Below are 14,005 nucleotides of genomic sequence, written 5' to 3' on the forward strand. Positions count from 1 at the left end.
TATAAAAATATCTGTGGGGTATTTTGAGCTGAAACTTCACACACACACTCTGGGGACATCAGAGATTTATTTACATCTTGTGAAAAGGGCATTATACCGCCCCTTTAATATGTAGAAAGACATTATTTATGGACTCGTTATGGAAAGCAACAAAGACAATTTTTTGGGTTAATAACATCCTTATTCCAATTAAATTTTATATACATATCTAAATATCTGAAAGTGAAACTTCACATCTGTGTATTTCTCAATGAGTTTCTTTCTTATACAAATGCCCTCAAAATAATGAAAAGTAAAAAAGCCAAAGTTCTCTTCCTTTTTTTTTTCTGTAATGGACTTTTGCACCTGATCCTATAATTATATATGTTTGTTGCCATGTTATTTGTACATGACATATTGCTCAATAAAAAATCAAAATCAAATATGTGAAGAAAAATATGCATTACTTTATTTTGGCCCCACAAACAGTAGACTGATGTTAACCCATCTAATTTATTATATTATGTTATATTTGTCCTATTGTTAGTTTAATAAAATACTTACTTCGGATAAAAGCGTCTGCTAAATGATTAAATGTATATTAATAATATATTAAGGAAAATGAACTACAGTACTCAACATTTGAAGTTGATCAAAACCTTTCATCAAAGTTATACATGAATTTTGAACAATACCTGTTCTTGTCTCAGGACAACTTTTTTCTGTATTTTAACTTTTTACTATAAAATATAATAAGTGATAAAAGCAGATAAAAAGTAGCAATTACCTTTTTATATTTTATTCCGTGGTGGAAATACACTTCCAGCACAGATGTTTACAGATGAAATGCAGGTGTGGAGCAAGAAACACATTAAGTTCTCAATCCAAATCCAAAGCGTTTTGACTTCTGATGTTATTGACTTTAGTCCACAAAGAAGTTCTAGTCTGGAGTCGATATAATGAAGCATCAGGAACATCATTAATCTCCAAAGAACCATATAAATCAACTCGAGAACCTCATGGACAGAAACTCAAAAACCACTGAAGAACCTTGTAAACCAGCACCATTTTAATGGGTTTATTATACCCAATAACAGAAAATCAGATTAAAACATTTTTAAGACATCAAAAAATAAGCTTATAAGCTAATAAAACAGATTTCAGCTGTCGCTATGTGGTTTTTAGGGTGTTCTGAGCAGCTGCTGTGTCATTGCTACAGTGTTTTAGATGGTTGCCAGGGTGTTGCTACAGTATATGGTTGCTATGGTGTTCTGGTTTGATGATATGCTGTCGCTATGTGGTTTTTAGGGTGTTCGGAGTGGTTGCCGGGTCATTGATATGGTGTTTTGGGTGGTTACCAGGGTGTCGTTTTGTGGTTGCTATGGTGTTCTGAGAGGATATTAAGATATCAAAAAATAAGCTTTAAACATGAATTTGCAAAAAGCATTTATTTTTAATTTATTATGATCTAACAATTATTTAAACTTTATTATTTGAATAAAATGAAATACTCCAGTTACAGCTCTTAACATTTATCAAATATGACAAGTGAGAGCGTCTTCAGATGTGTGGCGTCACACTCGATGAGAGTCACATGACTGCACAGCTGGCGTCCTGATTGTGTCTCGGACCCTGAAACAGACACAGATTGATCATTCACATGAGAACGTCTTTATAAACTCTTCTGATTGACCCTATAAAGCTACAGCATCACATTTGACACGCAAAGGCCTCTAAATGATCAGCATGATCAAAAACTTGCTGAAAAAACCAAACTACTACATGCCTTCTGTCATCTGATAGATAGTATACACTCTTAACAAGTAAACTAAGGTTGATCGTAGATTTAAAACAGATGCCTGTTCAGTTCATTTGTCCTGTAACTATGTATTGGTTACCAGGGCATTGCTATGGTGTTCTGAGTGGGTGTCAGGTCATTGCTATTTGGTTGCCAGGGTCTTGCTATGTGGTGCTCGGAGCGGTTTCCATGTTGTTGCTAAGGTGTTTTGGTTGCAAGGGTGTTTTAATTGGTTGCTAGGGCATTGCTATGGTGTTCTGAGTGGGTTTCAGGTCATTGCTATTTGGTTGCTATAGTGATCTGGGTGGTTGCCCGGCTGTTGCTATGTGGTGCTCTGAGCGGTTTCCGGGTTGTTGCTATGGTGTTTTGGTTGCTGGGGTGTTCTGATTGGTTGCCGGGGCATTGCTATGGTGTTCTGAGTGGGTGTCAGGTGATTGCTATTTGGTTACTATGGTGTTCTGGGTGGTTGCCAGGGTGTTGCTATGTGGTGCTCTGAGCGGTTTCAAGGTTGTTGCTAGGGTGTTTTGGTTGCTAGGGTGTTCTGATTGGTTGCCGGGGCATTGCTGTGGTGTTCTGAGTGGGTGTCAGGTGATTGCTATTTGGTTGCTATGGTGATCTGGGTGTTCGCCAGGGTTGTCTTCTGACTGATAGTTTAGACTTTAACAAATAAACTAAGGTTGAGCTTAGATAGAAAACAGATGCATGTTCAGTTCATTTGTCCTGTAATTATGTAGAAACAAATTTCTGTGATAAAGGTACCAAACGAAAACAAGGAGTCGAAACGAGTCTCAGAAAAGCGAGAGTAATTCCTCGTCATATTGGACTAAAACTATGCGTATCATTAAAATGCAATCATGCATAAAAAAAAAATATTTCACCGCTAAGCAAGCTCAAATCAAAATGCGTTACAATCATGATGATGCATTGTATTATTTAACATGCAAAGCCACAGTTATTGCTAAAGCGAAGCACAAACAGTTGACTGGATCCATCTCACCTACAGACGCTTCTGGATCAGGAGAGGGAACAACATTTCTTTTTTCTTCTTTTAGGCTTTTACAAAACAGAGGTGAAGCAGAAACAAACAGATTTCAGATGTTGCTATGTGGTATTTAAAGTGTTCTGAGCGGTTGCTGGGTCATTGCTGTGGTGTTTTGAGTGGTTGCCAGGGTGTTGCTATGTGGTTTCTATAGTGTTCTGAGTTTTACGTGGTTGCTATGATGTTCTGGTAGATAGATATGTTGTTGCCATGTGGTTTTTAGAGTGTTCTGAGTGGTTGCCGAGTCTTTGCTATGGTGTTTTGGATGGTTGACAAGGTGTAGCTATGTGGTTTCTACTGTGTTCTGGTTGGTTGACAGGCTGTTGCCATGTGGTTTTTAGGGTGTTCTGAGTTGTTGCTGGGTCATTGCTATTGGGATCTTGGTGGTTGCCAGGGTGTTGCTATGTGGCTTTCTGAGCGGTTGCTGGGTTGTTGTTATGGTGTTCTGAGTGGGTTTCAGGGCATTGCTATTTGGTTGCTATGGTGATCTGGGTGGTTGCCAGGGTGTTGTCATGTGGTTTCTGAGCTGTTGCTATGGTGTTTTGGTTGCTAGGGTGTTCTGATTTGGTGTTCTGAGTGGGTGTCAGGTCATTGCTATTTGATTTCCAGGGTGTTGCTATGTGGTGCTCTAAACGGTCTCCAGGTTGTTGCTATGGTGACTTGGTACTAGGGCATTCTGATTGGTTGCCAGGGCATTGCTGTGGTGTTCTGAGTGGCTGTCAGGGCCATTGGTATTTGGTTGCTATGGTGATCTGGATGGTTGCCAGGGTGTTGCTATGTGGTGCTCTGAGCAGATTCCTGATTGCTGCTATGGTGTATTGGTAGCTAGGTGGTAGCTAGGGCGTTCTGATTGGTTGCCAGGGCATGGCTATGTGATTTTTTTAGGGTGTTCTGAGTGGTTACCAGCGTTGACATGTAGTTTCTGTGGTGTTGATGGAGTCTAAGATGTTCAGGTCCTTCTTTCAATGTAAATCTGTTGCTCTGTTGCTCCAAAACGACTTGCATTGCATTAAACATTTCATGAGTTCATGCATTGGCTGAGAACATGTTGGAGATGTGAGAGAGCCATCCTCTACAGTTTGAGCTCCTCTTATTGAAAAATCAGAAAAGCATATAGAAAGATGCCTGATATTTTTTTACTGAACAATGATATGAGTGTGTATCAGACTGAAATCTATTCGATAATGTCAGATGACATTACATTTAGTAATTAATTACGACATTAAGCCGCTAGGTTTCACAAGAGCTCGACTGTTTTACCTGTCGGCGCAGATGAATGTCACGGGCCGCGATGTTTTCATCATAGTCTGGATCCTCTTCAGCTTTACCCTGAACACACACCAGACAATACTCCGCAGTCTCCTGCACACATACACACAAACGACCTCGTCAACACCACAGTAACATCAGCTGTCATTTAAACATACATTTTCATATTGTCATACGTCAGAGGTGAGTGTAACTGGAAACATATTCGGAAAACAGGAATTAATATCTTATGTCATTTTACTCATCTAGTAACTGCATCTTGATTTAAGAATTTTTTGATATTTGGACTGGAAACAAGACAAAAATACTAAGTAAGAAAAGCATTTTTTTGCAGTGTGTGCACTGAACCCTGACGATTACATGTACCGTTACACCCCTACTGGCCGACGTATTTTGCTTTATCACAAGAAATCTCCATGACTGTGATATTCCCCGATACTCTCGGTGATGAGCGTGTCTCACCTCGTTCTGCGTGTTCATCAGTGTGACTCGGACGTCCCCGAACGGGCCCCACGACTCATGAGTCCTCAGGAGCAAATCACCCACAGGGGGATCCAGCTCAGCACCAGCAGCCCAGATCTACACACACACGCAGACTTCAGCAGAGTCAGAGAGAGAAACCCTCAGCTCACACTCAGTGTGTCACCGTGAGCATCTGTCCAGCGTTCAGCACACACACTCTTGTACATCTATCTTTATGAGGACATTCATTGAAACCATGCAATCTCTAGCCGCTTACCCTAACCTTACCCATCACAACTAAGTGCCTAACCCGACCCCTGACCCTAAACCGACCCTTAACCTCATTATAACCTTATCCCTAAAACCAAGTCTTGACCCTCAAACAGCCTTTAAAGGCTCTCAGAAATTGAGGAAAGGCCAAAATATCCTCACTTTACTCTCTTTACCCTCAGTCCAATGGTCTAACACTCAAACTCCTCACAAAGATAGTTGTACAAGTACACACACACACACACACAGCCTTGTGTTTACCGTGAGCATCTGTCCAGCGTTCAGCACACACGGCGAGGGGATCTGGAAGACGATGTCCTGCACGTCGGCTTCACTCTTCCTCAACACCCAGCCTCCCAGAGCCTGATCCTGAAAACACAATCACACACACAGTGATCACATCACATCACACACACACACACACACACACACACACACACACTGATCCTCAACACCCAGCCTCCCAGAGCCTGATCTTGAAACACGCTCAACCACAGGGTCTCCTCCCGGTGGGGCGCGCCTGGAGCAGCTCCCCGGGAAGGCGTCCAGGAGGCATCCTCTCGATGTGGAGGAGCAGCGGCTCTACTCTGAGCTCCTCACCCCATCTCTAACACTGTGTCCTGACTACACGAGATAAAAGCCTCTTTTCCACGTTAATCAGAGTGTTTGTCCTAACCAGCTGCGACGGCGACACGCGACGAGTCTATTTTAGAAACGGTTTCTATTTTTCTGTGACGTCGCGCTGGAACAACAAACACAAAGTGTGGCGATGATAATCTCAGGTGCTGTTTATGTGCTTTATTTAATGTTAAAAGCGTGTCATGTGACTCTGAATATCATTTAGTGCTCCAGCTTTGTAGCTTTAAAAGCAACAGTGGATAATTCACCTCAGATCTTGAAATTAAACAAATGGAAACAAGAACGTTCAAACTGTGAACAAACAAGTGTATTCTTTGACAAAGATTGTGTCAGTAACTCAGTAGCCTATGTGTTTGAATAATGTTTAAATGGTGTAATATTTGAGAATTTGATTATGTAGCGACTTATACATTTCCTTGCGAGTGCCGTCAAGATTACTCTCTGGTGCCGTGAGACTCCGCCCACACACTGTTCTGATCGTCTGACTCCGCCCACACACTGTTCTGATCGTCTGACTCCGCCCACACACTGTTCTGATCGTCTGACTCCGCCCACACACTATTCTGATTGGCTGACTCCACCCACACAGTTCTGATTGTCTGACTCCGCCCACACAGTTCTGATCGGATGACTCCACCCACACACTGTTCTGATTGGCTTACTCTTCCCACACGCTGTTCTGATTGGCTTACTCCGCCCACACGCTGTTCTGATTGTCTGACTCCGCCCACACACTGTTCTGATTGTCTGACTCCGCCCACACAGTTCTGATTGCTTACTCCGCCCACACGCTGTTCTGATTGGCTTACTCTGCCCACACGCTGTTCTGATTGGCTTACTCCGCCCACACGCTGTTCTGATTGTCTGACTCCGCCCACACACTGTTCTGATTGTCTGACTCCGCCCACACGCTGTTCTGATTGGCTTACTCCGCCCACACGCTGTTCTGATTGGCTTACTCCGCCCACACGCTGTTCTGATTGGCTTACTCCGCCCACACGCTGTTCTGAATGTCTGACTCCGCCCACACACTGTTCTGATTGTCTGACTCCGCCCACACTCTGTTCTGATTGGCTGTGGGATTTGATTATTTTGACGCATCTCGCAGTCGTGTAATTAATCTGTCTAGAGTGGACAGACAAATTATTTGTCGCTGGAATCTTATCGCATCGCGTCTGGTTAGAACACGGTGTAAGGGATCGCCCAGCCACCCTGCGGAGACAGCTCATTTCATTAAACCCTGTGATATAAACCGCCTCTAAGAAACCCTCCTCTTCGTCGTACCTTGTCGGAGGTATTCTTGAGTTTGATGAAGCGCCCTTGCGGGTCGATCTCGTCGATGGACACGTTCCCGCGAGAGGAGGAATGCTGGGAAAGCTTGTAGTTGGGCGAGAGACCTGAACTCGAGCCCTCGTGTTTGCGTTTCTTTCCCCAGCTCTTGCGCACAGGTTGAGCTCGCGTCCGAGAGACGGTCGACGGCTGGATTGGACTCGGAGACAGATTCAGTCTGAGGAGGAGAAGCGTGCGTGAAACACAAACTAATAAAACCAATAAGTGACCCTGGATCACAAAACCAGTCATAAGTCTTAACATCACCCTGCAAAAGGGATGACGGATGAAAATTAGCCAGTGTTGGATAAATCTGGCGCATTTTACATATTGTTATGCACTATTAATGTGTCCCTGATTAAAAAAATTAAAAAATAATTAAATAAAAGTCGCACAGGTATATTTGTGGCAATAGCCAACAATACAAATTTTTCTTTTATGCCAAAAATCATTAGGATATTAAGAAAAGATCATGTTCCATGAACATATTTGGGGCATTTCCTACCGTAAATATATAAAACATGTATTTTTGTCTTGTTTCCAGTCCAAATATCAAACATTTCTTAAATCAAGATGCATTTACTAGATGAGTAAAATGATATAAGATATTATGTCTTGTTTTCCGGGGGAATTAATCAAAATTAAGTGAGTTGATGCTTAAAAAATAAATAAAATAATAATAATAATAATAATAATCTGCTAATGGGGTCAGAAAAATAATCTTAATTCAAACAGAAACAACATTATTTTTCTCCCCATTGGCAGATAATTCTGCTTATTTTAAGCATCAACTCACTTAATTTTTATTTATTTCCCCAGAAAACAGGACATAATATCTGATGTAATTTAACTCATCTAGTAAATGCATCTTGATTTAAGAAATGTTTGACATTTGGACTGGAAACAAGCATTTTTTGCAGTGTAGGGGATGAAGCTCACCGTTTCTCCTCGCCCTCCAGCATCTTGCGGTAAGCGTTGATCTCCATATCCAGCATGAGCTTGACGTCCAGCAGGTTCTGGTATTCCTCCAGTTGCTCCTGCATCTGCTGTCTCAGATCCGCCATCTCTTGATCCTTCTGAGAGAGCCGGTGCTGACTGGCCTGTCTCTCGCGGTCCAGCATCTGCTCTAGCTCCTGAACACGAGCCTCCAGCGCAGAGTTCTGATCCACACACACACAAACGTGGACATCCATATTATGCTCTATTACATCATCTTCCTTTAGTGCTGCTGTTTGAGCATGAAACAGCTCTTCAAAGTCCCTCCAGCGGTAAATCAGTCGCAATTTCGGCGCAGGCTTTGCAAACAGACTTTTACGATATGGACTCGACAGTAATGCCACAATATGCAAGTAAACTGTTAATTCTAATGCTTTTATGATGGATAGATGCACTTTTATGATGGATAGATGCACTTTTATGATGGATAGATGCACTTTTATGATGGATAGATGCACTTTTATGATGGATAGATGCACTTTTATGATGATAGATGCACTTTTATGATGGATAGATGCACTTTTATGATGATAGATGCACTTTAATGATGGATAGATGCACTTTAATGATGGATAGATGCACTTTAATGATGGATAGATGCATAGATGCACTTTAATGATGGATAGATGCACTTTAATGATGGACAGATGCGCTTTTATCATGGATAGATGCACTTTAATGATGGATAGATGCACTTTAATGATGGATAGATGCATAGATGCACTTTAATGATGGATAGATGCGCTTTTATCATGGATAGATGCACTTTAATGATGGATAGATGCACTTTAATGATGGATAGATGCATAGATGCACTTTAATGATGGATAGATGCACTTTAATGATGATAGATGCACTTTAATGATGGATAGATGCACTTTAATGATGGACAGATGCGCTTTTATCATGGATAGATGCACTTTTATCATGGATAGATGCACTTTTATCATGGATAGATGCACTTTTATCATGGATAGATGCACTTTTATCATGGATAGATGCACTTTTATCATGGATAGATGCACTTATATGGACTTCAAAACAGAAACAACCATTCACTGCCATTATAAAGCTTGGAAGAGCCAGGACATTTTTTAAATATAACTCAGATTGTATTCGTCTAAAAGAAGAATGGCTAGGATGACTTGAGGGTGAGTAAATCATGGGCTAATTTTCATTTTTGGGAGAACTATCCCTTTAAGTCCTAATGCACGGTGTCCTTGATGAATGAAAGTAGACTTTTTTTTTTTTTAAATCGTACTAACCCCAAACTTTTGAATGGTAATATAGCAAAACCTTTCGGATCTCTACCTTTTTGTGCAGGTTGTTGATTTGCAGCGACTGAGACTCCATACGCATTTTAGTTCCCGCCAGTTCTTCTCTCGTTGAAGAAGCGAAGTCGCTGTTTTTCACCGCCGTCTGCTTCGCGTTCTCCAACTGCAAGAGATAAACCCATAACATCGTTACCGCAAACCAACGAGAACATAATAATCATGTGTTAGAGAGCAAACCATTCTCTGAGGTACCATGAAAGACCGATGCGACGAAATCAAGCGTTTCGTGTGTGTCCAGGTTACCGTCTCTTCCTTTCGCTCAAGTCCCTGAACTACACTTCTCCTGCAGACTTCACTTCTCACTGCTGTAAAATCCTCACGCTGATTTACTGTCTTTAATGCATGAAAACACACTGATTTTTGTGCATTCTGAAACGCATTAATAAAGCAATAGTGGACACAAGTGTAAACCGGCTTCATCTACAGATGGTTTTCTCTGTTTACAGTATCATAACTGAACACTACCAACATCTGAAGACTTGGGGAGATGTGTCTTTTCTATTCTGCCAAGGAAGGAAGAAAAGCCTGTTTTTAATTCAGAGTTCATGAAAAGCTCTTGCTTTTACAGTTTCATTGGCTGTGTCTCAAAGCTGCTTTCTTGTTCGTCAAATACTGTATAATGTCCACAGCTGAAGAAATGTATTGCCATTACTGACTGGCAGTGTGTTTAAATAATTGTTTTACTAATTTATTTAGAATTATTACTTGTATATAAAGAATATAAATGAATAAAATATGAAAAAATTATTTGTAAATTACACACATATACATATGTGTATCTATACATAAGTATATCTATACATACATACATACATAATACGTACGTACGTACGTATATATATATATATATATATACACACTTTATAATTCTAGTATTTTTTATAAAATAAATATATGAATAAAGTAATAAAAAACTAAAATTATACATAATTTGTCATCCATGTAGTATTTATATATAAATTATAGGCTATGAATAAGATATTATATCTAATTTTTAAATATATTTACATACAGTGAGGAAAATAAGTATTTGAACACCCAGCTATTTTGCAAGTTCTCCCACTTAGAAATCATGGAGGGGTCTGAAATTGTCATCGTAGGTGCATGTCCACTGTGAGAGACATAATCAAAAAAAAATAAAAATCCAGAAATCACAATATGATTTTTTAACTATTTATTTGTATGATACAGCTGCAAATAAGTATTTGAACACCTGTCTATCAGCTAGAATTCTGACCCTCAAAGACCTGTTAGTCTGCCTTTAAAATGTCCACCTCCACTCCATTTATTATCCTAAATTAGATGCACCTGTATGAGGTCGTTAGCTGCATAAAGACACCTGTCCACCCCATACAATCAGTAATAATCCAACTACTAACATGGCCAAGACCAAAGAGCTGTCCAAAGACACTAGAGACAAAATTGTACACCTCCACAAGGCTGGAAAGGGCTACGGGGAAATTGCCAAGCAGCTTGGTGAAAAAAGGTCCACCGTTGGAGCAATCATTAGAAAATGGAAGAAGCTAAACATGACTGTCAATCTCCCTCGGACTGGGGCTCCATGCAAGAGCTCACCTCGTGGGGTCTCAATGATCCTAAGAAAGGTGAGAAATCAGCCCAGAACTACACGGGAGGAGCTGGCCAATGACCTGAAAAGAGCTGGCACCACCGTTTCCAAGGTTACTGTTGGTAATACACTTAGACGTCATGGTTTGAAATCATGCATGGCACGGAAGGGTCCCCTGCTTAAACCAGCACATGTCAAGGCCCGTCTTAAGTTTGCCAACGACCATTTGGATGATGCAGAGGAGTCATGGGAGAAAGTCATGTGGTCAGATGAGACCAAAATAGAACTTTTTGGTCATAATTCCACTAAACGTGTTTGGAGGAAGAAGAATGATGAGTACCATCCCAAGAACACCATCCCTACTGTGAAGCATGGGGGTGGTAGCATCATGCTTTGGGGGTGTTTTTCTGCACATGGGACAGTGCGACTGCACTGTATTAAGGAGAGGATGACCGGGGCCATGTATTGCGAGATTTTGGGGAACAACCTCCTTCCCTCAGTTAGAGCATTGAAGATGGGTCGAGGCTGGGTCTTCCAACATGACAATGACCCGAAGCACACAGCCAGGATGACAAATGAGTGGCTCTGTAAGAAGCATATCAAGGTTCTGGCGTGGCCTAGCCAGTCTCCAGACCTAAACCCAATAGAGAATCTTTGGAGGGAGCTCAAACTCCGTGTTTTTCAGCGACAGCCCAGAAACCTGACTGATCTAGAGAAGATCTGTGTGGAGGAGTGGGCCAAAATCCCTCCTGCAGTGTGTGCAAACCTGGTGAAAAACTACAGGAAACGTTTGACCTCTGTAATTGCAAACAAAGGTTACTGTACCAAATATTAACATTGAATTTCTTCAGGTGTTCAAATACTTATTTGCAGCTGTATCATACAAATAAATAGTTAAAAAATCATACATTGTGATTTCTGGATTTTTTTTTTTTAGATTATGTCTCTCACAGTGGACATGCACCTACGATGACAATTTCAGACCCCTCCATGATTTACAAGTGGGAGAACTTGCAAAATAGCAGGGTGTTCAAATACTTATTTTCCTCACTGTATTTTATATGCATTACATATATACATTTTAGAATAAATCAATTTTTTTATAAGATAATAAATCAATTTTTTATAAATATTACTTGTATAAGGAATATTAATAAATCAAATATATGAATGAAATACACACAAGTTTTGTATGACCATTTTCTAAAAAAGTAAACAACAACCACAACCACAACCACAACCCTGTGCAGAACAAACGCGCGCTGTGTTTTACCTTCGAAACAAAGGTTTTCTCCAGCTCCTCTTTGTACTGCTGGATTTGAGCTTCATGTTCTTCTCGGAGCTCCTTCATGGCTTCAGCTAATTTACCTTCAAACTCCTTCTGTCTGCCGGTGTCGAGCTCCATCAGCCGGCTCTCGTGACGACTGCGCATCTCACGCACCTCCTGAACACACACACACACACAGAGAGAGAGTCTATGGGGTGATCGACATTACAACCAACCTGGGGTGTGTTTCCCATACAACGGTGTAACCAGAGTTGTGTGTAACTCATTACAAGTAACTTGAGTTATGTAATCAGATTACTTGTTCATGTAACTAGTAAAGTAACGCATTACTTTTAAAATTTACAACAAAATATGAGTTACTTTTTCAAATCGATCTTTTCCCATTTATTAACTGACAGCTCTCCTGTCCCCATGTTGAGACAAATCGAAGTGCAGAGGCGTTGTGTGTGTGTGTGTGTGTGTGTAAACATGTTATTGCAGTTCTAGACTAAATGTGAGCATGCAGTTACTCATTACTTACACACAAAAAAAAGATTCAATATTCCTCAAAATGAATGAAATCAGTGAACTAAATATGTTAAATAAAACATACATTTTTATGCATTTAATCTCACTTTATTGACCTTGCAATAAAGCAATAATACTTGCTTCTGATCTTCAATGATTCAGTTAAACCATAAGCAAAAATGACTATAGATTTTTTTGTTTTTATTGGTAATGTAAGTGTTAAACTTTCTTCTCCTGCATCCAGAACAACCTTTTTTCTGATAAAAAAACAAGCCCAGCCGGAAAAAAAGTCAAATGCAAAAGTAACGTAACATTACTTTTCTAAAAAAGTAACAATACTGTAATGCATTACTTTTCAAAGTAACTTTCCCCAACACTGGGTGTAACTCGCTGCCTCACTACCGTAGTACGATGCGTCGTTGAAGAGATCAACTAGCGAGTCACGACTGTTTCCCGAAACCAGTGTTGTCACACAGATGTTGGAGTAATAACTACTGTTAATGAATCTGTTTGAGATCGAATTAACGCTAAATGTTTCGCTATAAATTACAGACTTGACATCTGAGGACTATTTCTCATTTTTCTCAGTTATTTTGCTTTATTTCCAGATTCACTCATAGACTCGATCTCACACACTAGAGCTCATTCACACATGCGCACTTCAAAAACGACGCTTTAAATCTCGACAAAATAAAAGACGTAAATGACATTTATATGAATTCTAGATAAAAGATACAGATTGTACTGAATGTCAGCTTGATTATTTTGCTCAAAATAAGGATTTATTGAGTCCACATGTCATGCAAACAAGAAACTGCTTCTAACCGCAGGTTTTGCTGTTTGCGAATGTTCGTTGGAACTACGATGTCGGGAAACACAGATTAGCTGAACTGCTGATGATGACGGAACTTGCCACTATAGTTGGCTAACGAAGCTATTGATTGTGGCATTTCTTTGAGGTTTAGAATCCAGTATTCCTGTAATACTTTTGTCTTTTATGAGTTTAATGAAGAACTCTGTCTCGTCCAAACATACCGCATCGTCTACGTCAGGTGACCTGTGAACTGTTTCCATTGCAGTTTTTCTGAATTGCCTGAAAAAGCACCTCATGCGAGCGTAAAAACTTTTTGCAATAAATGGGAGTTTTTGCGAAATTGACGCGTTTCCATTGGGCGTATTTTCAATTCGCAATTTGAAGGGTAATGGAAACGCGGCTAATGAATGAAACATCAGTGTTTTTGATAACACAACAGAACCTGTTCGCTGAGATGCCTCTGGAAGTCCAGCTGCTCCTGCAGGGTTTGGATCTGGTTTTCAGCATCAACTCGACGCAGCATCTCAGAGTTCAACTGGGTCTTGACGTTCTGCAGCGCCGCTTCCAGCTGTAAGGCAGAAGAAACATTTAAACTGACATTAATCGAGTTCAAGGTGTAGTAAGCGATTTCACTGTGGATATTTGAAATCAACCAAAACAAACACGCCCCGCCCCCAAAATCCACGAACACGTAATGCAAGAGTGGATAGAGTC

The 14,005-nt window shown here is 40.5% G+C and overlaps 1 protein-coding gene across 9 annotated transcripts in view; it reads right to left on the reverse strand.

Moving 5' to 3' along the window:
• Positions 1 to 1,408: 1,408 nt before the first annotated feature.
• lmnl3 (lamin L3) overlaps positions 1,409 to 14,005 on the reverse strand; it is an 18,889-nt gene continuing 6,292 nt past the window's right edge. For 4 of the 9 annotated variants that reach the window (XR_014199895.1, XR_014199896.1, XR_014199897.1 and 1 more), the window contains 10 exons: positions 13,734 to 13,859; positions 11,956 to 12,126; positions 9,093 to 9,218; positions 7,725 to 7,945; positions 6,741 to 6,963; positions 5,079 to 5,186; positions 4,548 to 4,664; positions 4,077 to 4,178; positions 2,775 to 3,905; positions 1,409 to 1,611 (listed from right to left, as the gene is read on the reverse strand). Coding sequence is in view for 3 of the 9 variants with exons in the window: in XM_082145902.1 (XP_082002028.1) it covers positions 1,570 to 1,611; positions 4,077 to 4,178; positions 4,548 to 4,664; positions 5,079 to 5,186; positions 6,741 to 6,963; positions 7,725 to 7,945; positions 9,093 to 9,218; positions 11,956 to 12,126; positions 13,734 to 13,859 (1,236 nt within the window). In the remaining 6 variants the exon portion in view is untranslated. Of the gene's footprint in view, positions 1,612 to 2,774; positions 3,906 to 4,076; positions 4,179 to 4,547; positions 4,665 to 5,078; positions 5,187 to 5,298; positions 6,669 to 6,740; positions 6,964 to 7,724; positions 7,946 to 9,092; positions 9,219 to 11,955; positions 12,127 to 13,733; positions 13,860 to 14,005 lie in introns of those variants that run through there. The other 5 variants (XR_014199898.1, XM_082145903.1, XM_082145902.1 and 2 more) reach the window with 5 other exon arrangements.

Source organism: Leuciscus leuciscus, assembly GCF_965113295.1.
Source record: "Leuciscus leuciscus genome assembly, chromosome: 18".
Classification (NCBI taxonomy): domain Eukaryota; kingdom Metazoa; phylum Chordata; class Actinopteri; order Cypriniformes; family Leuciscidae; genus Leuciscus; species Leuciscus leuciscus.